We start from the raw sequence: 15,286 nt of genomic DNA, 5'->3' as shown, positions 1-15,286 counted from the left end.
CCATCCGTACACCATTCATAATTCAAATAATTGGTGTTTAAGACGTTGGGGAGGTATTCCACTTTTTTCAAGTTTCGGAAGGCCAAGATGAAATTTTCAATGATAACTTTAATATATTTGTCCATGAACGTGATAAATAGAAAAGCCCTTTTATAAGTAGTGCTATTACGTGCAATGCTGAAAAGGTTAAAGTTCCTCAATGATTAATTACTTTTCTTTTACTTCACCCATTTTATAAGCAGTAGAAAAAAAGATGGATCTGCATGCCCCTCTTCTCTTCCAAATGATTTTATTCAGTCATGCATGGGGCGAGAAGAATAAGTAAGATAGGTATCAATGAAAACAAGTTATTCCTTCACAAGTTGGAATACATGTTCTGTATATAAGTTGTAATATTCAATTTTTATTTCATATCAAATGTTAAAATTCAGAGTGCTAGTACCTTTATTTTGATAGATCAAGCAATCAACAAGCTCACTGAACTATGTCCTCATTGTCTGAGTGAAAGAACAGAGCAATACATCAACTATATCCTTCAATCAGGTGTTCATTGAATGGGAGGGAAGTTTGATCAAAGTTTCACTAAATAAATCGTGAACAAAAAGTTTGTACTTCAATTATAATGAGCAAAATAGGGATTGGGTTATAATTGGGCCCATCAAAGGGGAGAGTGTTCGAGAGTGCATCATGAAGTAAACAAGTTTGCGGTAAAATTGGACCTATCGAAGGGGAGAGTTGTTCGAGAGTGACATCACGAAGTAAGCAAGTTTTTTAATCTTACCTTGTCCATATCCTATGGAGAAGAAACCTGGTCTGCACTCGGTCCTTACTCCATCAAAACATGCTGTACCAGCTTCACATTGGATGCATTCATCAATACAGAACTGAAAATAATAATTTTGGTATAATGGATATTATGATCACTTCTCTACGCGTTTCTAAAAAATTTGATGCAGTCATCAACATAGGACTGAAAATAATACTGGTCCTGATATAAAAAGTTTGTGTATAGCACATATCATGATTACAATGGCTCCATGGGTTTTCAAAGAGCTTGGATATCCTGATCCTAGCTTTAGCTTGGCAGCAGTAATTAGTTACAGCGCACACGAACTTCAGAGAATCAATTCCTACCAGGTACCCATTTACCTCACCGAGGTCGAATGCCGCAAAATCTGGATACATTTCTTGCTAAAGGAAACCACCCCATGGCTGCTTTGAATCCCTGACCCTCTGTTTCAAAGTCTAAAGACTATTACACCCTCTGGGCCACAAATTCACACATTGCTCCATAGTACTGAAAATATTAGGGACAATTATTCAAAGAAACAAACCAAAATATATCAGATATGTTTGTATTGTTGATAATTGCATATTTTTGCTATTTCGTGGCCCCTTTTTGTAAGCTTTGCTTTCTCCAGGATCACCTTACCAACAGTGATGTCAATTTTTTTTATTTGATGGAATAGCAAACGAATCAAATTGATGTGAATTGAATTGAAAATAAAGATAATGTAGTGATATGTGGAGCGTTGTGGCTCAGTGGATGAGTCTTCCAACTCTGAAACAGAGGGTCGTGGGTTCGAATCCCTGCCATGGCATAATTTCCTTCAGCAAGAAATTCATCTACATTGTGCAGCATCAACCCAGGTGAGATGAATGGGAACGCGTTAGGATTTATTCCTTGAACACTTTAGCACCTATCAATATGGTGGCTCAGCTACAGCTGGGGTAATAATATGATACCATTACGAAAATTTCCCGTTTGATTCTCGACCTCACTTCGGACTGCAAACTGCGGTCGCATACCCCGTTTTGCGTTTGCAAATCTCAAACAACTTTTCCAACCCCGATAAACCCATCTTGGCCAGGAAAATCCCCTTGTCTCAATTTCACCACCACGGGCCAGCTAAACGAGCGTTGAGCCAAGGACGAAATGATAAACAACAGCTGTGCTATTACGTAAGACTTGTCTGCCTGTAGAAGGATCTTCGGAATGAAATTATCGTATTCGATATTAATCACGTTTTCAAAGGCATATTACATTCAGACATCCAATACTAGTCCATTTTCAATTTCGAACGAAGAAAATCGACCTCGAAATAAGGAAAGTATGCGGAATAAAAATTACGGTATGCTTAGCATGCAAGGACCGCGATGCATCCCATCTAGTTTCTGTCCGTACAGCAAGAAAATATGGGATGCATGCCGTTCACTCGCGCAACGATACAGTCTTAACGAAAGAAAGGAAGGAAGGAAGGAAGGAAGGAAGAGAGAGAGAAAGAAAGAAAGAAAGAAAGAAAGAAAGAAAGAAAGAAAAAGAAAGAAAGAAAGAAAAAAGTTTCTATCAACGCGTGTATACATGGAACTCCATGCACTCAACAGAATGCAATCCATCGTGTGTGGCCCCCTGCTGTGACCGTTGATGCTGGGGTGTATTATCTTCGGACCGAGGTCAAGAAACAGGTGTTTCTATACTTAAATTTCATGCTTGTTTTGAGAAGAGATTTGATGATATGGGAAACTTGGGGTATACTGCTCTTAAACGCAAAATTTTCGTCATGCCAAGTATCAAAGTGCAGTTGAGCATGTGCCCACAGCAACTGAACTATATATATATATATATATACATATGTTATATATATAAATAGACATATTATTATTATTATCATATCAATTGTTGTCCAAGTTAATGGATAGTTGTTTGCTACCAGCGTTACAAAAACACTAAATGAAACATAAATCTAGATAGGATGTGAGAACATAGAAAAATGGCAAAACAATAGGCCTACATGTAAAACAGAAAAACAGAAGTATTATTCTTCACCAGAAGTCATGGACTGATATTGGAAGAAGATTTAGATAAAGTGAAAGTGACACTTCTGAACTTTGCATACCACCAATGTACATGTACAATTGCAACAGACTATAACAAAATAGTATATAAAACTTCCTCTGCAAAAATCCTTTTGCGAACATCTGCAAAAATCTTTTTGTGAACATTCAACACCTTGTAATTACAGTCCTTTTCATGAAAATATTAATATTGGCAGTGATTTTCATTACCTCTTATTCTAAGCTACTGAAATCCTTGCATCTGATCAGGGAAAAAAAACAGACTCTGGCCCGTATTCTGAAGCCAGGTTTAACTTAAACTCAGGTTTAAAGTTGTGGTTAAGTATGGGAAGCCAAAGGTATCAAAAGTTGTTATTAAATTGTATGTTTCTTATGTTTACTGTGCTCTTTCCCGATTCATCGATGGTGAAGATAATCATCTTTTTATACTTCCTAGACAACTGTGAATGATTTGAAAGCCAAATGAGCTGAAATATGATATCTCTACTGTTAGTAATTTATGTAACAATTGGCTATCCATACTTAAACCACAACTTTAAACCCAAGTTTAAGTTAAACCCGACTTCAGAATATGGGCCAATATGTCGATGAACCATCTTACCGTGTCATTGCATACTGCGTATGTATATGGTGGACATAGATATGCATATCCATCATGGCAAATCTAGAATAAAAATAAAGATACATGTAGCAATCGAAATACACATATTATAATTTATAGCAACAGTATTGATTAAACAAATGATGATGATGATGATGATAACTTAAATACCACTGTTGAATTACTACTTCAACTACTTTAGGTAATAATAAGAAAAGACATTATTTGAAGGGTAAGAACAGATAAAGATGGGCATCAAGTCAATGAAATTAGTAATGAAACAAGATAACAAAAATAAATGTCAAGGTTCACATATACATAGTAATTTTGGTGTTTGTTAGGCAAAAAAAATACTATTATCTCAACTTTTGATATTTGTGAAAAAAAGTCTCCTTCTTTAAGTGCAGATATTCTGCTAAAATCTGAATTTGTAATAACAGTTTCAAGCTACTGAAATTGTCTTGCCATGTTTTCAATTACTTGCAAATATCGTTAATTGGCAAATATACGGTACTCAAAAGAAGTTTAAATTGTATCTTGTCATAAAGAAACCATGCATTATGCAGATATTTTATCATTGAGCTTTATTCCAGCATGAATTTAGTGTAGTTTGTCAAATGCATGCATCTATAATTGGATTTTACTAATTTTTAGTGTACTCAATGACATGAGCATAATTAAGTATAAAACATACATCTCCATAGTCCAAGGTTTTGTACCAATTAACAATTGAAAACTGTAACAGTTATGAAAATACAAGCCATAACAATGAAATCAAATAAAGTCAATGAGTAAACGAAGAGCGCTTTGTCTCACATGTCCTTCTGGACAAGGGCTGCAGTGCGTTGCGTGTCCATAGGAATGTTCCACCGGTGAACGATCGCAATCATCTCGTGGTGGGTCACATCGGCCACAAGTTGAGCGTGATCCATCACCTGGGCAGTAGTACGTGGTCTCACATCGCATACAACCAAGCAGATCTGTCCATAGAAACAGCGTAAAGAGTGAACAAGTTGTGAGCAAGTAAATATTTCAACCTTTTAGTACAAAAATCTAGTTTGCATTTATTATTGATTTAAGATTATTTCATATTTCCCCCTTTTCCTGTTCCTTTTCTTCATTTTTTTTTTTTGGGGGGGACTTGAAACATGTTTTTGAGGGGTATGGTCCCCAGCTGCCCCCTTCTGTATGCCGGTGCATAGAAACATGGTATTATTTACTTTAACTACCTGCAATTGAATAGGAAGGATAATATACAGTGCATCCCAGAAAAAACGAAACCGAGATTTAGCGATCATTTATCATTACTTAATCATAAATAAAATAGACAAATGACCTACCAATTTAAAGCTTAGAATCTCCTCTTTCATCTGATATTACTTACATTATTTCTGATTCATGCATGAGTGAGCAAATACAATTTGAAGAAAGGATATAAAAACTCATTTGGCGGGGGTATCTGGGTTTCAAAAAGAAAACCACATTTTTGAAAAATTCAATATCTCCCCTTTAATTTGATACCTAAATTGCAGAAAATGGTCAAGAAATAACAAAGTTCTGGTCATTTGAAATAAGGCTTGCATTTTAATAAGTTCATATTAATGAAGAGGTTCTCCAGGCTGGCTTTCAAACTCACTCGACAATCCGTTTTGTTGACGATCAGCCATGCATTAAATCTTTTGTTCACCATGCGAAAGCTTCTGCGGGAAACCGGTGAAAATACGTTTATCTCATGAAATTATGGAAATACAAGCCTTATTTCAAATGACCAGAACTTTTTATTTCTAGACCATTTTCTGTAATTGAGGTACCAAATTAAAGAGCAGATATTGAACTTCTTAGAAATGTGGTTTTCTTTTTGAAACCCAGATACCCCCCGCCAAATGAGTTTTTGGTATCCTTTCTTCAAATTGTTTTTGCTCACTCATGCGTGAATAAGAAATAACTTAAGTAATATCAGATGAAAGAAGAGATTCTAAGCTGTAAATTGGTAGGTCATTTGTCTATTCTGTTTATGATTAAGTTATGATAAATGATTGCTAAATCTCGGTTTCGTTTATTCTGGGACGCACTGTATAGGGTTAACACATGAACAACCAAGACCTCTCTAGGAAATTCGTTTTCCATGGATTATTATAGGTGGGTCAGCCCCCCCCACATCTAAAGCACTGTCTAAGACCTACGTTTAAACTTCATGTACGGCCTGCATCCTAGCAGCTCGAAGCGCAAACCAATACGGCTGTGCCACGATATAGGATAAATCCGCAAATATATGGCGTATACTTCATCAAAGTAGTTTGTCACTGTGCTGTTTTGGTCGTAGTTTCCAATGAATACCTGTTCACGAATGAAAAAAAATAAAAATATAAAAAAACAAAATAGTTAGCCCATTACCCGTATGCTGATGTATTCAATGGCTGCAGACGTTGTTACATGTATATCAAACTGAATGATCTGGGCCCCGTCTTACAAAGAGTTACAATTGATCCAATGAATCGTAACCCTATGGAAATCCATCAGTGTCATAATTTTTTCTCCATAAAATTTGCAAAATGTCCTTTGGAAACAAAGGAGATCACACCAAATTGTCAAGAAATCAATGAATTTATGGATTTACATTCATATCTAGATTTTTTTTGGAACAAAGACAGCATTTTATATGTTGGCTTTGCTGGCTTTCCATAGTTGCGATTGATCAGATCAATCTTAACTCTTTGTAAAACGGGTCCCTGATGTAGACTGAAAAAAAAGGAAAAATTGGAAATAAAACTTGTCAAAACTACATGTAGAGCTTGACATAGTCATATTGATTTACAGGTTCAATTCCTGGCAGAGACATTTGAAGAGCCTCACTAAATTTTTAAAAGTCTCGACAGAGGTGCATTTTTAATGTCTTAAACATGCCTTTTTTATAAAAATTAGACTGCATGAGTTAAATATCCTTTCTAATCGTAGACCAGGTCCCCATCTTACAAAGAGGTACGATTGATCCAATCAACCATAACTATGGAAACCCAGCTACGTCAACATTTAAGATACATCTTTGTTCAAAATGTTTTCTAGAATGAGGTATACATTCATTCACTCTTTTCTTGTCAATTCAGTATGCTTCTCCTTGTTTACAAAGGACAATGTGAAATTTTCCTGTGGAGAAAATTAAGACACTGATGGACTTACATATACATATTAGTGGCCACCTGCCTATAGTGACCACTAAAACAGCTTCCCATGGACGCAGATTGTGTGTTTCAGAACCTGTCTATAGCAGCCATCTGTCTATAATGGCCACATTTTGTGTTTCCCTTGGGTGGTCGCTATAGACAGGTTTCACTGTACTTGAGGTTGATCGTACATTGTAGTCAATGGAATCAATCGTAGAAAAATGTTCTACGATCATCGCTAAGTTTTGTGTTACAGGCCCCTGGGAATGAATCATTTGTTTCTTTGTTGTACCTACCCTGGTCTTGTTGTTCACGTCTAAGATATCCATCCATGAGAACGTATCGTTGGAGACAGCCAACGTGAAGTTTACAACCCATGCCAGTATATCACTGGAACCCTGCGTCTTGATTCCAGCAAACACAGTGGTTTCGTTCATAGATACTTGCATCCATTCACCCAGACGCGATGGGAAGTAACCAGGCACCCAACCTGTTGACAGAGTTGATTAGAAGATGTGTGAATGTCTGCACAATGATATAGACAATTGTGGAATAGTTTGACGGTACACCACATAGAAAGTCCTATGAAGGACTAAAAAATGTTGATAGATGTGATCAGATTCAGATATTTTTACTGTCCATTATGTAATCAGGTACAAATGGAGATTCAATTTGTTCGCATAAAACGATTTAGAATGTCATGTGAAAGGCACAAAGATTACATGATACATCTCGTTCTCGTCCAGAAAGCACCCTTTTTTGTCATTTTAGAGGCTTGTCTTTCAATTCTTCGGAGTTTATGTATGTCCTCTTTCCTACTTGCATATCTCCAAACAATTGAACGAGAAGTGCAACTTCCACCATTCCCGTATAAAAGACCTGCAGTATCTTCTCTAGAACATGAGCGGACCATAGCTTTGAAGGAGGAACACTCTACTTCGAGCTTTGAATGTCCGCACAGACATATAGACGATTGTGGAATAGGTTGATGGTACACCACATGGAAAGTCCTAGACAGGACTACAAAATTTTGATAGATGTAGAAGTAATAACAATAATAGCTACATTTATATAGTGCTCAATAATTTCTGTTTCTAAGTGCAATATAATTATTATTACACCATCATCGGTTCCTTGTATACACAATATTGGCACTTTCACCACTCCCTGGGGAACATTCCAACAAAAATTCCATGGCTAAATTGCTGGGCATATACTACATTGGCTTTCACATCCTACTGGGTGGAGAGTGGCAAAGTGTGGATTGATGCCTTGCCAAAGGATGCTAAGCCAGGGTGGGAAATGGACACATAACCTTCAAATGGAAAGGCAAGAGTCTGAAACACTACCCAACTTCTACACAGTGAAATAGATACTAGACAACAAAGGGGATTTTAGAAAATACATTATCTTCCAGAATTGAGTGTAATCTGTAAACTAGAAAGAGTTGACAAGCTTGAGTAGTTGGAGAGATTAGCCGACTTGAATTGGAGGAGAGAATGCTGGCTTAGGTCAGAAATCGAAATTGTAGAGCAGGAGCAGGAAAGAAGACTCGTGAGCATGTTGACTGACCGTCTCCAACTTTTCAAATCTTTCTGTTTTTTTCAAGTTTTCTAACCTCCCGGGGGGGCCACTTCCATTCACGAGTGGATACCATGCGCGACCAAGGGGTCTCGAAAAGCACCCTAAACACGTAATATCCATATTCTGAAAATGAACCCCTTAACAAGTATTGGCGTGTGAAACCCTACCCTTAACAAGTATTGGAAACAAAACGATACTCTTGGCAAATATTCCCTGAAATGAACCCCTAAACAAGTACAGGAATGTTTTATTGTTACGGTACCTTCGGTCGTCGGCTTTACCTTATTTGGTTCAGTACGACCCCACTTCTACACCTCGCGCAAATCGGACTCTAAACACGAAGTGTTGGGGCAAAAATGATCCTTCATTTATAAAACATTTTAATTTTGTTTTATCATCCCCGCAAATTAGACCCTAAACACGTAATTTTCCTAGCGAAATAGATACCCTTTTTTCATTATTTTTGTGTTTTTGACACCCTTATCACGTTACGTACGTAACGTGCCCTATCGTGAAAAAGACATCCTTTTTACGTGTTTTTTTGGTCGCGCATGGTATCCACTCGTCAATGTAAGTGGCCCCTCCGGGTCTAACCTCCACTTTCTCATTGATCACTTAGGGTAAATTGTCAATAACTTTCTTATTTTTAATTAGGAGTGGGCTATAAATGGGTGATTTTTGGTTTTACTGTGGGAACAGTTTTTTTGTGTTCCTTTTACCTTATCTCAACATGAAATGACAATATTTTTTGTCTCGGGTCCGAGAAAAAAGTGTGCCGGGCCAAAATCCAAAATGGCCGCCAAAACCACCCAAAATCACAGTTTTTGCCACAACTTCTTTATTTGGTGGTCTTTTTCTCTGGTTTTGGTGTCTATTCATATGTTTTAGGGGGCAGGCAATTTGTTTTTCCTATAATCAGCACTTTTAAACCACTATTTGTAGAGTTAAAAGGTAATTATACCTAAATTTTCCAATTTTTATAGCCTTTTTTCAGACAAATGTAGGTTTTATTGTCCTGGAGTTCTTGGATATTAGATGGTACGAGGTCAACAATAGCAAGCAGCTTCATAGAGCTATATTGCTTTTATTCCTCTACTGTGGGTTTTACGGATATTTGTGAAATATATCTTATTAAATAAAAAAATGTTAATTATCCATAGGGGCAATACAGTATACAATGTAGTGTTACTGTACATACTACACTGCATATTTCCATGCATTGACCACCATGACATATGACAAGGCCTGTATATAAACTATAGTGTCATAGAAATAAGCTCTTAAGGTTTAAAATTAGATTGTGAATTGTGAATTTGATTGCTTGTCAGCTGATGTACATGATGAAACCAGCAACGTGAATTTCACATAAAATATCACATGTCATATACGTACATCACATATCTACATGTAGCCATATCTTCTTCATTTGGAGGCTTTTTTACCTGGTTGTGGTGTCTAACTGGCCTATGTTTATGGGGTCAGGTAACTATATAATCATGGTAATGTTGATCAACAGCCAATCAGAACCAAGGATTCCATGTAAGTTACCATTAAGTTAACATAATGGTAAATTTTTATGCAACGGGACCCAGAATATCTACAGTGTAAATGCCATGATGTGGGGTTAATTACCTTTCTCCGCCCCCTGAATTAGCATATTTGACAAAACATGTCCTCAGTTTCTGAAACAAAACATATCTTCAATTTCTGAGGCATCTAATTCTAAACCTAAGAGCTCATTTCTACATGTATAACACTATAGTTTATACATGCCTTGTCATGGTGGCCAATGCATTTATGCAGTGCAGTATATTATGTACAGTACATTGTATACTGTATAGCCACTATGGATAATTAACATTTTTTTATGTAAGATATATTTCACAAATATCCGTAAAACCCATAGTAGAGGAATAAAAGCGATATAGCTCTATGAAGCTGCTTGCTATTGTTGACCTCGTACCACCTAATATTGAAGAACCCCAGGACGATAAAATCTACTTTTTGGCTGAAAAAAGGCTATAAAAATTGAAAAATTTAGGTACAATTACCTGTTAACTCTACAAATAATGGTTTAAAAGTATTAATAATAGGAAAAACAAATTGCCTGCCCCCAAATACATATGAATAGACACCAAAACCAAAGAAAAAGACCACCAAATAAAGAAGTTGTGGCCAAAACTGTGATTTTGGGTGGTTTTGGCGGCCATTTTTGATTTTGGCCCGGCACACTTTTTTCTCGGACCCAAGACAAAATATATTGTCATTTCATGTTGAGATACATTACAAGGAATAAAAAAAAACTGTTCCCATATTGAAATTACAAAAAAAGTATTTTTGACCCATGTATAGCCCACTCCTATTTTAATTCGATATTGATGAAAGCTTCAGTGCTATTCTTGTAGAATTTTTCTCCATTGATTCACATCAAAATTTTCCTGGGGTCAAATTGACCTTGCAATATAAACAAAAGTGATTGGCTTAGTCTGAACTGCCCGAACCTGAACCGAATAGCCGCATAGGTAGTCTATTGAGTCTTGCACTGTCCACACTGTACCCAACTAGGCCATCATCAGAGGCATCGAGATGAAACTCACTGATGATTCTCGATTCCATTCCAAGAGGAGATAGACAATCTGAAGAGAGAAAGAGAAAGAGAAGAGAAATATTTCAATTGGAAAGTATCTCAGCACTTAATACACATTTATCATTACCCCGGTCATCATATTCAGTCAGTCATTCCTGTATGCAACATATGCACACGTTTTTTAAAGGTACCACAACATAATTTATTTTACATAATAAAACGATTTGAATAATTACAAGTTTTCCCAATTAATAATGCAAATCTTCTTACTTGGGTTGACAATAAGACTTCTTTTCTTCCTTATGAGGGAAAATTCAAAGGTAAAAGAGATTTAATTGAAAAAAGAACAAAATATTTCAAGTAAATAAGGAAATAATTTTGTAAATAAAATTTGACAGCATAATTAGAAAATTATGGCACAGATAAAAGGTTAAGAGAAAGTCTGCTGATTAGCATTTACTCATATTCTGCCATTCTGGCCCAAGCCTCTTTTTGAGCCCCCGACAAAATCGTCCTGTGTTTGCTCAAGCATGAACAAATTGTTTTTTTAAATTGCATTTCAAAGATAAAATTTAAAAGCATCTATTAACATCAAAATATGGATATTACATGTATAATTTGAAACAAATTTTGTATAGACTTTTCAAAACTGTCCCGTTTTTTATACGCACTGTATAACATTAAGTTATTGTTAGTTTCACTCTCTTTAGAGTATTCCAGACAGTCGTCAATCAGTATGAACTGCTCTTTACTACTGAAGAAAGTGCATTGAGAGATGTCTGCACTTCATATATCAATCTTATAATTGAGATAATCATACTTGATTTATTATAGATTTCATTGTTGTTTAATCAATTTCTTGACTCACAACGTTGTAGATATTAGTATGTAAGCGGAATCACTGTTTTGCTAGTCATATACTTTTTGTAATTCCCCAGCCACATTCCATTGTACATGTATATGAATGATTTGTATTGTATGAAATTAATAAATGAATTCAATCAAAGAAAAAATAATTTACTACAATAATTATTCTCACCATATTTGTAAAAGTAATATTTTGGGACAGCCACCCCGATCTTTCCCGTGTCAATGCCGGTTGTGAGCCGAAGAGGGGTCCGCTCTTCATCAGCGTCAAATACACACGACTCGCTCACTATAAGAGTAACGTTTTTTACCGTACCTCTTCGGGGAAAACCGCCATCAACGGCCGCTAGACGGACAGTCACATTACTCAGTAGCTCATCACGTTGGCTTGAAAAGATAAATAAAACAAAAAAGGTACAATATTTAAGTTAGAGTTGCGTCTTTCGCAAGCAGCCTTTCATTACGAATTCTCACACCTAACGAAAGACAAAACAACAGGGAACGCAGAAAAGCTGCTATTAAAAGACGCATAATGCCCTTAAAGCCAGATTCCTGCAAAAAGAAACGAAGCAAACTTTTTACAAGATACCAATAATGAACTGAAATAAGCAAAAAAACACACACACACACAGAAAGAAAGAAACTTAGTTAACAAGTATTCATTAGGAATATCATACAAAGTGGCCTAACTAACACTCACAGAAGCTAAAATAAGTGTTATGAGAATGAAGAAAATACATATGTAAATGCATGTAAGTATATATATACATGTATATATATATATGGGCGATTCCACACTAGAACTTCAAAAATATCATAAATTTCAACATGCTTTCAATAAGTCATAAGTAGTGTAATATTTTACTATGATACCTGAATTTTAGGAAAATTACGAGTTTTAAACAAAATATATTTTTTTTGGGGGGGAAACAATGGAATTTTCAATAATTTTGCTAAATAAATAATTAAGTACAAACACTGCCTGAAACGATTATTGGCAAAGCGCAAGAAGATTGAAAGTATTGCGGGTCAATGAATTAATGCATCATTGATGGTTCCAAATAATATCTACATTTTCATGATTCATAACAGGGGCAGCCCTGATTTTTCTGAACCTATCTTTTGACAATGTCCCGTACGACACATGGAAATGCAAAAGCTTTTCCTACAATTTTATTTTTGATGATGCAATTTCACAATATCAGTTTCTCTATCTTTGACCCATGGGTGATTGAATTATCCCATAAGGATCTAATTGCTGCCCTTCATTTTACAATAATTGTCCTATTAAAAGTTGTCCGGTACGACACACAAGATATACTGCATTTAATTGCAATGTTTGGATACAGAGACAATAAATATTAGGCCTATTTCGATTTAAGTAATTGATTTAAAGTAAACTGAAAAAGTATTCTTTATATATATATAAATATATATAAAGAATATAGCAAATCAATAAAGTACTGATGAAAAGTACTGATGATAAAGTACTGATGAACCGCACGTTATCTGTGTAACTTTATTTATTTTATGCTCTGCCTCATCACAGACATCGAGCACTCTTAATTACAAGGATAGCATTCACCAAGTGTATATATATATATATATATATATAAATGTAAACATGCATCCACTCTTTAACATGACGACTGTGTCTTGTACCAACTACTTATAGGCAAAAAATTACAAGACGATATGACGTTGCTGATAGACCACAATTTTAATCCCCGAGCTTAAAGCTCGGGGATTAAAATTGTGGTCTATCAGCAACGTCATATCGTCTTGTAATTTTTCGCCTATATATATATATAAATAAAAGAGACAAAGAGGTAATGTATTGCAGTTCCACCAAAGTTTTTTCCAAGTATTCTCCAAATTTTCGATGCAAACCTCACGTCTTCATCAGGTCATCAGGGATACAAAGCTGACTGTGAGCTTTATTCATTCTTTTGTTAGTTTAAAAAAAACTTTGACAAGTGCCACGATGTTTGGTATTGTATCATACAGGAATTCATCTTGCTAAAAAATAAAGCTCCAAACGTTCATATTTTTGGTATACAAACTCTTGGTTATTCAAACCTGTTATCAGGTTCATCGTGGCTTAGCCGTGAACCAGAATAGCCTGGTGGTTAAGTCGCTGCCCGGAAAGCGGTAGATGGCAGGTTCGAATCCCACTGGTTCCAATTTTTTCTGACTTATGATTTTCATGACAGATTGAGCATACAGATCTTTAACTAATAGGAGTAATGCAGAAAATTTGTTAACAAATTACAAATAGCTTTAGGAAACGCCCACTGGGTGTGAGAACTCCTTCAAAGACACTTACACAGAATGGGCTATTTCTGAATAATATGATATCATGGCGTTATGTCCTTGATCATTGTCGTAAGCATGAACAGTATCGATGTATTGTTGGAACACTGGGACCGGATAAAAGGTGTAGTTTCCAGGGAACTCAGGGCATTGGTCATTAGCATCGTCCACATACACCTATCATAGGACATAAAAGCATAATAATTACAATTACATAGCTATTAAACTGGGCATTGGTCATTATTATTATTATCCATATACACTTATGGCAGGACATGAAAATATAAGAAGTACCATTATCATAAACTTAAAGCAAAATAAGTACCATTATAAACTTATTTAGATTTTCAAGATTCAAGATTGAAGAAGTTCATTTTCATTCCCATGACAAATATAAATCAAATACAGATACAAATCAAAGTATGAGTACAAGACCAATTTTACCTCAGCATAATTCTTTTTATAAAATAGTATTAACCCTAAAAAGACTGGGGGGGCCTTTTAGGCCCCCCCCTGTACATAAATCGCGATAACTTTTTTGCGCATGAAGCGTTCGCGCCGCCATTTCATGACTTTTTTTTCTTGAGTTTTGCGCAACTTTTGATACCAAATTTGTATACCCCCATGCCGCGGTTGCGGAGTTACGTAACATTTTCGTATCGCATGTCACGTAAGAAATTGAAATTTGTATTCGTTTGTGTGTAAAGTGTATGGTATTTGAATGAATGTTATACACATTGTTTTCTAACTACATTTTTATTTGTTTCTTTCTATATCATGTCACTTGTAAATTCAAGTAGCAGTTCTAGGATATGAAAATAATGAAAAACATTGCATAAAAAAATAAAGAAATACATAAGAAATGCAAAATAAAGAAATACATAAGAAATTAAAATCAAAGAAAAACATAAGAAAAGTAGTGCAAAATACCAGAATCGCTTGCACAACTATATTTAGTAATTACTAATTTGCATAAGCATATCTAATAATTCAAGCATGAAACAACACAATTCCATGATAAACAACCTCTTCTTACAGCTGAAAACTTTGAAACAGGAATTTATGGACCGCAATAAGTACCAAAATATGAAAAATTCAATTTTTTGATAAAAATTTGCATATTCACATAATTAATTATGAATATAATTTGCATAAATTATGTGATATCTCTTATGCTTTGTTTTCACCAGCTAGTGTACATGTAACACATCACTTGTTTATCTTCCAAGATTGCTTTGGCTCATTGCAAGAGAGTGTAATGCAATAAAACATGCCAAATGTTGTATTTCTCTACATAACGCGTGCAGAGTACTTATT

At 35.4% G+C, this 15,286-nt stretch overlaps 1 protein-coding gene across 1 annotated transcript in view; it reads right to left on the bottom strand.

The window, feature by feature from the left end:
- LOC121417629 overlaps positions 1-15,286 on the bottom strand; it is a 160,351-nt gene that overhangs the window by 43,829 nt on the left and 101,236 nt on the right. Inside the window, exons 26-33 of the mRNA XM_041611366.1 lie at positions 13,983-14,146; positions 11,829-12,043; positions 10,695-10,838; positions 6,915-7,108; positions 5,641-5,794; positions 4,274-4,437; positions 3,458-3,520; positions 782-884 (exon numbers count right to left, since the gene is read on the bottom strand). Coding sequence (XP_041467300.1) covers positions 782-884; positions 3,458-3,520; positions 4,274-4,437; positions 5,641-5,794; positions 6,915-7,108; positions 10,695-10,838; positions 11,829-12,043; positions 13,983-14,146 — 1,201 coding nt within the window. The remainder of the gene's footprint in view (positions 1-781; positions 885-3,457; positions 3,521-4,273; positions 4,438-5,640; positions 5,795-6,914; positions 7,109-10,694; positions 10,839-11,828; positions 12,044-13,982; positions 14,147-15,286) is intronic.

Source organism: Lytechinus variegatus, chromosome 6 (genome assembly GCF_018143015.1).
Source record: "Lytechinus variegatus isolate NC3 chromosome 6, Lvar_3.0, whole genome shotgun sequence".
Lineage (NCBI taxonomy): Eukaryota > Metazoa > Echinodermata > Echinoidea > Temnopleuroida > Toxopneustidae > Lytechinus > Lytechinus variegatus.
This window is presented reverse-complemented; position numbering and strand designations above follow the sequence as displayed.